Source organism: Salarias fasciatus, chromosome 6, assembly GCF_902148845.1.
Source record: "Salarias fasciatus chromosome 6, fSalaFa1.1, whole genome shotgun sequence".
Lineage (NCBI taxonomy): Eukaryota > Metazoa > Chordata > Actinopteri > Blenniiformes > Blenniidae > Salarias > Salarias fasciatus.
Window position 1 is genome coordinate 671,605 of NC_043750.1, and position 12,275 is coordinate 683,879.

General features: G+C 41.7%; 1 protein-coding gene across 1 annotated transcript in view; it reads left to right on the top strand.

Moving 5' to 3' along the window:
- The first annotated feature begins 2,114 nt into the window (after nt 1–2,114).
- The window catches only part of LOC115391080 (GTPase IMAP family member 7-like), a 42,323-nt gene continuing 32,162 nt past the window's right edge, over nt 2,115–12,275 (top strand). Inside the window, exon 1 of the mRNA XM_030095178.1 lies at nt 2,115–2,285. Coding sequence (XP_029951038.1) covers nt 2,243–2,285 — 43 coding nt within the window. The 5' untranslated portion in view covers nt 2,115–2,242. The remainder of the gene's footprint in view (nt 2,286–12,275) is intronic.

Here is a 12,275-nt window from a genome sequence, read left to right on the forward strand (position 1 = left end):
GCAAGTCAACCTTCACAGACTGAACACAATGAAAACAACTGAATGACTCATTTCACTTCGATCATAAACGAGGAAGTAACAAAGTGTAACGGTGTGTTTCCACCGGACGCGATGCGAATTTTTCGTGTGATGAGATTACATACAAAGTCACTGTAATGACGGGATTGGAGCTCAATCTTGAGTGGCGGACAGTGAGCGATGAGGTGGCGGACGGCTGACGGTGAGCGTTTCCAGCGAAAAATCCACGCGCCCGTCGACTTGCACTGCCAGTCGGCCCCGCCCACCGCTCACCGCCCGAAGCCCGCCGCTTCACCGCTCCACGCTCGTCGCTCGAGTTGAAATAACTGAACTTTTCAAGCGACTTCGGGCCAGGACAGCCTGTCAGCGTGGAGGTCTTCACGGACGTGCTGCCGTAGGGCAGCAGGGCTCCGACCACGCAGAACAGTGGGCCTGATGCCAAGGCGAGCGGCTTACGGCGAGCAGCGTGCATGATCTCACTTGTTCACAGTTTCGGGTGGAAACCGGGCGTCAGCCTGAAGCAGCGCTGGAACCGGCCGTCCGGGCGCAGCTCCTGCAGAAGACGGTGGAACTCACCGAGCTCAGACCGCCTCCGGAAGGCAGCAGGCAGCCTGAAGCGATGCCGGCGCCTCGCTGCAGCCGGAGGAGCTGACTTCCTCATGTCAGATACAGAGCAGCGATGGCGGCAGGCGGAGCGTCTCAGTCTCAATCTTTATTTGTGAAAACACTTCTCATATTCATAAAAACAACGCAAAGTGCTGAACAGTAAAAACAGTCATAAAAACAAAAAAAGAACAAAAACCGCACCATCGATCAGTATGCGCACACGTGCGCGCGCACACACACACACACAGATGGACAGTCGGGTGCACACAGGACTGTGGGACCAACAGAAGAGTCCTGTCCACTGCTGCTGCAGGAGACGTGATGAGGAGCTGTGATGTTTCTGCAGGATGTTCTGTGTTGCATATTTGTTCCAGCGTGACGCGTGTCGAGGTGTAGAATCTTCAGGCCGTCTCCATGAGGCCGCTCCAGCCGAGGCTTCCCCTCCAATCACGCCTCGATCCCACAGAGCCTTTTTGGATCCCAATATCAAGGTGTACAATAAGGACCTGACAACTTCTGGCTGTTTAGTGTGTGAATTTATTACAGGGAGATGTTGTTTCCCTGACAAGGAATTCTAGTCTTTGAGTCCCTGGTCTACCCGAAAGTAGCGTCCAGCAGGCAAATAGAGCGATGTCTAAACTGTGTGTGTGTATGTCTGATCCCTCGCTCGCAGGCGGGGTTCTCAAACAGTGGTTCTCGGTAGTTTTCCATCGTCCGCCCCGTCCTCTCTCCCAGGCACGTGGATCTCCCAGGTTCCGCATCCCGGGTTATCTCGCCCCGACTGTCTCCGTCCTTCACTCCCTCAAGTGTTATCTGCAAGAGCTCAGACGAGAAAAACTTCCCGGGACCTCATGTGCTTTTTTCATGGCTAAGGTTACAAATCATTAAGAAATACAAAGAAATACAAAAGCAGCTGCAAAACAAAGTTAAATGCATATTATATTGGGATATTTTTCCCTGAGTATCATATGTGAGCAAGCAAGTATTAAAATAAGGATATTGAAACTAAAATAAATTCCCACACGCGTCGCACGAATGAATTCACACACCAGCGATAAAACTCGTGCCTCTAGAGCAGCGCGGTGTCATTTGTCGTGCGAATGCAGTCGCGTTAAACGTGTCCGGTGGAAACACACCGTAAGGAATGAACGTGCTGTAATGACTGTCCGGGAGTCCCCTCCTCCACTGCAGAGCTGAACCCCTGAACCATGCCCCACCACCACAGTAACCATGAAAACATGTGAAAGTGATGTGAAGTAGATCTATGAAGTTGTTTATTAAAGAAAAAACTCATGAAGCCCATCAGTCTGATGAATAACATAAAAATATCCCATGTCAATGAGTTTCTCCTGCCCTCCCCATGCTGGTTGATGATTGACTCTGATCTGAACTCAGCATGGAAAGTTCAAGGAGAAAATGACTTTCAGTTTCACTGTGACGGTGAATCTGCTCTGGGGGGGGGGGCGGCGGTTCTGAGCTGAACAAAAGCAGCAGACACAGCGTCACTTCTCAGTTTGCAGCCCAGCTCACAGATCTACAGATCAACACCTCTCTCCTCCACCTCAGCCTGGACCCACATTGCTTCAACCAAAACACGGCCAACTTCTCTAACCCAGCCATGCCTCGCAACTTCAGGAATCCAGCCATGGCAAACACCTCTGGTAAGTCTCCCAATGTGTGTGGAGGACTTCCAGAGTATTTTCCAGTGGTTTTCAGAGTCATCTCAGTGTGGTCTCAGATCATTTTCAGAGTATTTCCAGATTTAGTTTTTTTTTTTAAAAACAGATTCCGGTGTAGAGAAATTTGAAAGCGCTGCCTCAGCATTCAGGGGTGGACAACTTCTTAGAATATTTCTCCAAAGAGAACGGCAGTGCCCGGCTGGTTCAACAGGCCAGGAGACGGGAAGTGAGCATACCTGAGGGAGGGCGACATGCTGAGACAAGCGAGGGAGTGAACCTGGATTAACTTGGCTGCATTTACTCTTTCCTGAGAAATTTGCACTCTTGATCTTCTTTGATGGTTTGTTTGACATTATTCTTTCCATTATTAGGTGAATAGAAAACGTTTTCAAATATAAATCAACTTTTCTTCTTTTGGAGGAGCTGACAATGAACTGTATTTTCCTTGCAAAAGACTCATTTTGAAAAAAAGGATGAAAAATTTCAGAAACTTCAATGGGGAGACTGTTCTTTTCAGCCATGAGACGTTGAATCAGTTCTGGTCGTGATTTTACTTTGAGAGTTCAAAGGGTCATTGCTGGACCATAAACGTGATATTTTGAAAAAGTGGCCATTGATTAATTATTATTTTTTTTTATTTTATTGTTTAATTGGAAGAGCAAAGAACACAGAACTTGTCTGTTGGACATAATACCATGTACAAATCTCCACCGTGGGTACATACATGCTCCTCACTAATCCAGTGTTTGGTGAGAACCTAGTAACTAGTAAAGATAGAACAACTATAACAGAGGGCGGGAGGAGAGGGGCTGCTCCACTTCATCTCAAATAGGAAAAAAAAACAAAGTGTGTATCTTTACACTGCCAAGAACAAAAAACACAACGTATGAGAGCTCGTCATATAATCAAAATTATTCATTCAACAGAAAATACAGGTTTAATATAGTTTGTCCACAAACCAGAAGAGCCCCAGGTTCCTCTTTAATACCAGAGCCAGGCTGACAGGAAGTCCAGCTCTGCTGAGCCTCAGATCCCCTCAGCCTGAAGCAGCAATGATTTATAAACTTCTTTAATGACAAAATCAGAACTATTAGAGATAAAACTGAAAGCACTCTCCCCAAAGTGGTCACAGACCAACCAACCACATCCTCAGATCTGTCAGTAGAACCTGACTCACAGCTACTCAGCTTCCATCCTACTGAACTCTCTGAGTTCTCCTCAATTGTGGCCTCATCAAGACCTTCAACTTGTACATTAGATCCAATCCCATCAAGACTGTTTAAAGACATTTTCCCCCTGATCAGCACATCAATATTAGATCAGATCAACTTATCTTTAGTGACAGGCTATGTTCCACAGGCCTTTAAGGTTCTGTTATTAAACCTCTCCTCAAATAGCCACCCTTGATCCAGGTGTTCTAACAAGTTACAGACCAACATTCAACCTTCCGTTTATTTCTAAAATCCTAGAGAAAGCTGTTGGAGTCAGCTTTGTGACCATTTATATAACAATGACCTGTTAGAGTCTATCCAATCAGGTTTCAGAGCTCATCACAGTACAGAGACAGCTCTGGTAAAAGTCACTAATGATCTTCTCAAGCCTCAGATAGAGGACTGGTCTCTGTTCTGGTCTCTGTTCTGGTCCTGTTAGATCTCAGTGCTGCATTCCACACTGTTGATCATGATATTCTACTACAGAGACTAGAATATACTACTGGGATTAAAGGTTCAGCTTTAAACTGGTTTCAATCCTATCTAACAGACAGGTTCCACTTTGTTAATGTTAAAGCGACACTTCAACATTATGGCAAATTGGCCCATTTAGCACAATTCCTTAGTCCCTCCATTCTCAAACTGTGGTACGCGTACCACTGGTGGTACGTGAGCTCCCTCTAGTGGTACGCGGGGGAATCACAGAAATGTATATATTCTTTGAAGATTAGTTAAAAGTCAGAACTTTCAGAAACAAATAATATCACCAAAATACATAATGATTTCAAATTAAAACACGTGTAATCCACTGCAATTCACATTCAGTTTTTCTCTCCTAATATAACGTGTTGGACTGCGATGTGCTCACGTTCAGTCACGTAGTAGTCATCGACGATTAAACTAGCTTAGCTTCACCGTCATGAGCGTGCAGAGGTGAAACAAGAGGTCCAAAATCTCTCCTAATGTGGCTCCAAACAGGAGCTATTAGGAAAAGAAGTGCAGAACAGGAGGAGAATACAACCAGCAGCCCTGCTGAGACTGAAGTTGACGACACTGAAGCGAACACGAGGCTATCAGGAGGCTGATTAAGCAGTGTAGCCGAAGCATCACGGGCATCTGCTAGCGTTAGCAACAAACGACGCTGCATGAGTGCGCACACGCGTGAGAGAGAGAGAGAGAGAGAGAGAGAGAGACAGAGTGAGAGAGAGAGAGAGAGAGAGAGAGAGAGAGAGACAGAGAGAGAGAGAGAGGATGTAAGTGAGAGGGAGAGTTGCCCCTTTGTGTGTGACAGTTCTAGGGCCCTAACTTGGTAGACTCCGCCGAGTCTGCCCGCTGTCAGTGGAGTGTAAAAGTGCGCCGTCGGCAGATAAAGTCAACGGGGCATGTCCAGAAAATTTTCCTAATTTCGTGAACCAGGCATGTCACGCCTCCATCCCGCCCACCGGCGCAGGTGGCGCAAGAGGGAGGAGAGAAAGTGAGTTTAACCCGGTAAAGCACAATTTGACCAATCAAATGAACACCTCTCCTTTTTTTCAAATGCACTGCAGCGAAGGACACTGCTACATTACCATGATGAAATACATTTTATTTCCTGGCCTCAATACTAAACCATAGTGAAGCAACAATGTATATGACTGTATTTTGAAATAAATGATCTCTTGAAGAGCTTGGGGAGCCAGACAAATGACATAAAATTGCAGACACCCTGCATTTAGAGGCTACATAAAGACTTTGTAGGGAAAGGGAAAATCTGTGTTTCAAACAGGAGCTTTTAGGAAAAGAAGTGCAGAACAGGCGGAGAATACAACCAGCAGCCCTGCTGAGACTGAAGCTGACGACACTGAAGCGAACACGAGGCTATCAGGTGGCTAATTAAGCAGTGTAGCCGAAACGTCACCGGCATCTGCTAGCGTTAGCAACAAACGACGCTGCATGAGTGCGCACGCGCATGAGAGAGAGTGAGAGAGAGAGAGAGAGAGAGAGAGAGAGAGAGAGAGAGAGAGAGAGAGAGAGAGTGAGGATGTAAGTGAGAGGGAGAGTTGTCCCTTTGTGTGTGACAGTTCTAGTGTTATGCCTTTGCTAACTGTGGCTGACAAAATTAAAAACATAAAGACCAAGACTATTAAGACTATTAGGAATACACCTGCTTCCTGTGGGTGTTTTTTTTTTTTTTTTTTTTTTAACTTTGGTCATAATGGTGGTACTTGGAAAGCCTAATTTTTTCTGAGGTGGTACTTGGTTTAGAAAGTTTGAGAAACACTGCCTTAGTCATTTTGAACAGCATACTGACTGTTTCTGTGAGGGCGAGCTGTTGTTTATTCAGAGGTGAGTCGGGGAAGGTTTTCGGGACGGACACAATGGAAGTGGATGGTATTTTGGTTCCCCTCGTCAAACTCATCAAATACACAATCCAACAACCCCAAAACACTTTGGTGGACACGTTATAATCCACACATTCACTACGCTGTGGAACACCAACAAATAATATTGTAGCGTTACATTGAAGCAAAAACTAGGAACTACTTTTTCTTTTGAAATCACTACGCCCAGACGCCATGTTTAGTAAGTAGTTCCGTCTTAGCAATCTTCGCATAAACAACTCAATCTGGTAATTTTGCATTATTATTTCACAGTGTAGTGAATGTGCGGATTATAACATATCATGGCCATTTAATTCTTCTGCATATTTCCGCATAAAATAATTTTTATATGTCTTTTTAAATTGCCCCACATCCTTACAGGTTTTAATATCATTTTCTAAATTATTCCATCGGTCCACACCACACCTGGTTATACACATGCTTTTTTGAGTTGTTCTAAAGTAAGGTTTTTTTAAGTCCATCTGTCCTCTCAAGTTATACGTCCCTTCTCTTGTACAGAACATTTCCTGGATATGTTCTGGGAGTATATTTACTTTAACTTTAAAGATAAATAAGTTAGTCTTAAACTCTATTAGGTCCGTGAATTTTAAGATTTTTGACTGGAGAAACAAGGCATTTGTATTATCACGATAACCGGCTAAATGAAGGATCCTAATTGCTCTTTTTTGCAGTTTATACAAAACGTCTGTGTTGCTTTTATATGTATTTCCCCAAACTTCAGCACAATATGTTAAGTGGGGTAGGATGAGAGCACAATATATGGTGAACAGGGATTTCTTGTCAAGGATATACTTGGATTTATTCATCAGGGCCACGATTTTTGCCACTTTAGTCTTGATTTTTGAGATGTGTTGTTTCCAACAGATTTTATGGTCAAGGGTTACACCGAGAAATGTGTACTCATAGACTCTCTCAATAGAAACATCTTCAATTTGAATTTGGATTTGTGGATTTATGTTACGATTTCCAAAGAACATAATTTTTGTCTTTAATATATTCAAGGACAGTTTGTTTAAGGCAAACCAGTTTTTCAGCTTACCCATTTCAATTGTGATCTCTTCCATCAATGTTTTCAGGTTCTCCCCTGAGCACAATATTGTTGTATCATCAGCAAATAGAACAAGTTGTAGTTTTTCAGAAACAGAATACAGATCATTAATGTACAATAGAAACAATTTTGGTCCCAGCACAGATCCCTGTGGAACGCCACACACTATGTTTTCACACATTGACCTGTGCTGTCCCATCTGGACATACTGTTTTCTATTTGACAAATAGGACTTTATCCAATTAAAAGCGATACCTCTAATCCCATATTTTGTATCTTACTCAGAAGTATGTCATGATCCACAGTGTCGAACGCTTTCTTCAGGTCTATAAAGATTCCAACAGGAATGTATTTCTTATCAATACTGTCAGTGATTTCCTTTATAAGTTCCATTAGGGCAAGTACCGGTGACCTATTTTTTTGAAACCCGTGATGACTATCATTTAGTATATTATGTGCATCAATAAATTTGTCTAACCTGTATGTATATAGTTTTTCTATTATTTTAGAAAATTGAGGCAGGATTGATATAGGTCTGTAATTTGCAAACTGGTCTTTTTCTCCACTTTTATAAATGGGAATGACTCTTGCTACTTTCATTAGATCTGGAAACCTTCCAGTTGTAAAAGGCAGGTTAAAAATATGAGATAGTGGCATCACAATTATATCAATGACTTGTTTTATTATAGTTATGTCCAGGTCATCACAGTCCAAAGATTTTTTGTTTGAACATTTGTTCACCACGTCAATGATTTCATTTTCATTCGTTACTTCAAGAGGCATGGAGTTTTGGTTTATAGGAACCTCAAAACACATGGGATCTAAGTATGGAGTATTTATTGTTGAGGCTAATTTAGGACCGATATTTATAAAGTACGCATTAAAATCATTTACAATGTCTTTCATATTTTCGTTTTTTTTTGCCATTATTTACAAAAGTATCCGGTATCGGAGAAACATTTGATCTTTTTCGTATAACCATATTTATGGTATTCCATAGGCCTTTAATATTGTACTTATTTCTTTGTAGCAGTGCACTATAGTACTGTTTTTTACATTTCCTCATTATATCTGTAAGCTTGTTTTTTGTTTTTCATTAAACATTTCATTGTAATTATAGGGCAATGCAAATCATATATATTTTTGAACGTACTTAAAAAAGCATCATAAGCTGCATCCACTTCAGTTATTTCCAAGAGGGATTTCCAGTCTTGGCTTGCTCGGCTTCTTTTAAAAGCGTTTATTGAATCATCATTTACTTTTCTTATGCAATTACCTGTATCATTGCTTTTTTTAGATTTTAAGTTGTAAAGAACAAAGACAGGTAGGTGGTCACTTACGTCTGTTATTAAAATCCCGCTTGGTATAACTTTGTCTAAGACATTGGTAAATATATTATCAATTAATGAAGAACTATGAGGAGTTACACGGGTAGGTCGTAATATTTTTGGATATAAAGAAAGACTGTACAATGTGTGTTTAAGAAACTTTCTGATGGCTTATGTGTGTCAGATTTTAACAAATCAATATTAAAGTCTCCACATACAAACAGTTTCTTTTGATTCAAGTTCCCATATAATTTTTCAATAAGATCTATAAATATATCAATGTCCGAGCCTGGAGTTCTGTAGCTGCAGCTTATCAGTACATTCTTTCTTTTTTCAAAAGATAATTCAACTGTGATACATTCCATTACATCATCGACGCTAAAGGTCATATTATTGACATTCTTTTTCTTAAAGTTATTCTTCACGTACAATGCAACTCCCCCTCCACCTTTGTGATTTCTATTTTATATTTTAAACATTTCATAACCTTCAATATCAAAATTATCAGGTTTGTCACATTTGATCCAAGTTTCTGAGACTGCAATTACATCAAAAGGAGTTTTAAGATTTGAAAGGAAGTCTCTTATGCTCTCAAAATTTGCGTACAGACTTCGGCTGTTGAAGTGGATTATTGATAAGGCATCACTTTGATCTATGGGGATTTGATAATCCTGGTAATATTCACAATTGGTGTTCACTCCATCATAGAAATTTATATCAGGGTCAATATCATTGATCACATTTGGCTCATCTGTTTCAGGTTGAGCAGTATTAACAAGACCATAACCGTTTGAAATCACACTATTTATCTCACCATCCGGTAAAGTAGAGTCATTATGTGCAATGTTTGTCGTAATGTCCGTCATTTGAAGTCGTTAAGAACAAGCAAAATGTCATAGAGCAGTGTGTTACCTTGTCTCTTTACTGGTATTTGTCCAAGTCTGGCGCTCTTCACCCCCATCTGGCACAACCCGGACTTCACCAGCAATAAACAACCGTTACACTTCAGCTCCTGGGCAGATAAAGGGATCACTCACCTCAAACACATCTTCAACAATAACACCCTGGTCCCATTCCCGCTCCTGGTCCAGAAGTTCGGCATCAGGAGCCAACAGTTTCTACAATACCTACAGGTTTCATCATCCATCCAATCAGCAATGAAAAACAGAAACATAAACCTCGACCTCCCCCCTTCAGCTTCTACCCTCATTAATACCTCCTCTTCAAAAAAACTCTTATCTAAAATATCCAAGTTAATTTCACAGACCGATACAATATCATCTATACCTTCAGAAAAATGGCAAACAGATCTCACAGTTGCTCCTGATGCCGACTTCTGGCCCCAAATCTGCAAGAACATTTTCTTCATGACAACAAATGCCAACTTACAACTCATCCAATACAAATCATTCATAGAACACATCTGACTGGACAAAAAATGCAAAAAATGGGCTTCTCATCATCCGATAACTGTTCACACTGCACAGAAAACTGCACAGATACCGACATTTGCATTTGCTTAGTTTTTCAGGCCTGTTTTTGATCACATTTTTAGTGCTGCTTATTTATGTATGTGTATTTAATTGTTGTCTTATCTATGTATGCTGTGAAGCACTTTGTGGCTTTTTGTCTGTGAAAGGTGCTATATAAATAAACTTTACTTACTTACTTACATTCATGCAACCTGGCACTGCTCACCTGTCCACCACTTCTGGAGAAACATTACAGACATCCTGTCACAAATCCTGGGCTGCCACATCCCGCTTCCCCCACCCTCTGTTTATTAGGAGACCTATCCACATCAAAACCTGATCATACACCAAACCGTTTACTTCTCATGGCGCTAGCTGTTGCCAGGAAAACTCTCCTCATGAACTGGAAATCACGGAACTCCATACATATTACAGACTGGAAAAACCTCCTCATCGACTACATCTCTCTAGAAAATACAAACTCCTCTGACACCCCCACAACCCCATCTGGAGAACATTCATTAACTCTCTGTAATCATGACCCACAGCAAACCACTCTCACATAACATACCTATTGTTGTTTTCGTTTATGTTATTGTTATTGTTATTGTTGTTGTTGTCGTCATTATTATTGGGGGTGGCAGAGGGTGCAGTGGTGTCAGTGTTGTGGTAGCAGTGATGCTGATTGATTGTTGTTGTTATTGTTGTTCCTATTGTTGTTATCATTGTTGTTGTTATATTGTGGTTGTTCTTGGTGGCAGAGCTCTGTTGCTGTTATTATTGTTTTGATTATTTGGGTGTTGTTTTCTTTACAATTGTTTGTATATGTATGTATTGTGCACATGTGTGAATGTATGTATGTATGCGGACACACACACACACACACACACACACACACACACACACACACACACACACACATCATACACACCAAATAGCTTACTCATTAGTTGTTTAGTTTCTTTTTTTTGTTTAGTTTTGTTTTGCTTCCTCTGTGTTTTCTGTTGTGGCTTGTCGTGTTGCATGTCTCTGTCTATCTGTATTGTTTGTTCGTGTTTGCAATAAAAAAAAAAAAGAAAGAAAAAAAAAGGAAATAAAATGATCTCTCCCTCCCTCTCTCTCTCTTTCCATTGTGGGAGACCAATAGTCAGAACAACAGAACCCTGGACCAAGAGGCTGTCTCCTAGGTGGACTAGAGCCGGTCTTGAGGGATTTCAGACAGAACATCAATCAGCTGATCCTTTGAGAGAGCCTGGATTCAATGGGTGGATTCTAATTGGGCATCAAACTAAACAGCTGCTTCACTGATTAATGGAGGAACCCAGACCCAGTGGGTGGAAGGTTTACTGAACCCCGGGTTCTACCATGTGGAACCGGCTCCCAGTTCTGCTCTTTTCTGTTGTTTCAATGTACCGTATTGGCCCGAATATAAGACGACTCCGATTATAACACGACCCCTATTTTTCAAAGATCATTTTGTGAAAGAAAAAAAAAATGCTGAAGACAATAAGGTCACTCATAAAACAACTTTATATTATACAATTATTATAAACTCAAAAATTCACAACTGAGATAACATTTCACGAGATATAATTAAAAAAATATATTCTCTTTCTCAAAATAAGAAACAAACAACAAATAAGAACCTCGAGGGGTCAAAACTGCATAAATGATGTAAATAACTGTCCAGCTCCTTCAGCTGAATCAGGCTCTGGTGGTGGACATTCCGTCTGTCCGTCTTTCAGAGACGTATTCACTCACCCTTCTATCAGTCTCTCTGAAGCGTCTCTCAGGACCACGGAAAGCTTTTCTCATAGCGTTAGCATCTGTAGTGTTTTTTCTCTGCTCTCCAATCAGAACGAGGCTCTGCTCCACCAGATCTCCTGCAGCTTGGCAGTAGTTTGATGACTCTGCTGCGTTGATCACCATCAGTTTAAAGTTGGTATCATAACTTCTCCTCTGTTGTTGCTCAGTTGTCCAGCGTTCAGCCCCTTTGTTCCAGATGATCCTCCATTTTTCATCAGATCATTTGATCTCATTTCATCGCTCCACTCGCTCTCTGCTCAGTGATACTTTGGCTCCATCTAGCGGCGCGGATGGGTATTGACCATCTACCGTAAGTCCGCGATTATAACACGACCCCACTTTTGAGGATGCAGTTTCTGGAAAAAAACATCGTCTTATATTCGGGCCAATACGGTAATTTCATTGTACTACTGTAATTTCATTGAATTGCTACATGTCATTGATGATTGTTCCTCCTGTAGCCTCTGTACCCTGTGTTTATATATGAACTGTATGTAGATACAAGAACCTGTCTGTCCTGTCTCCTTCTCTCTCTGTCCCCTCACCCCAACCGGGACAGCAGAAAACCGCCACCTCTGAGCCTGGTTCTGCAGGGTTCTCCCCCTCTGAGCCTGGTTCTGCAGGGTTCTCCTGCTCTGAGCCTGGTTCTGCAGGGTTCTCCTCTGAGCCTGGTTCTGCAGGGTTCTCCTCTGAGCCTGGTTCTGCAGGGTTCTCCACCTCTGAGCC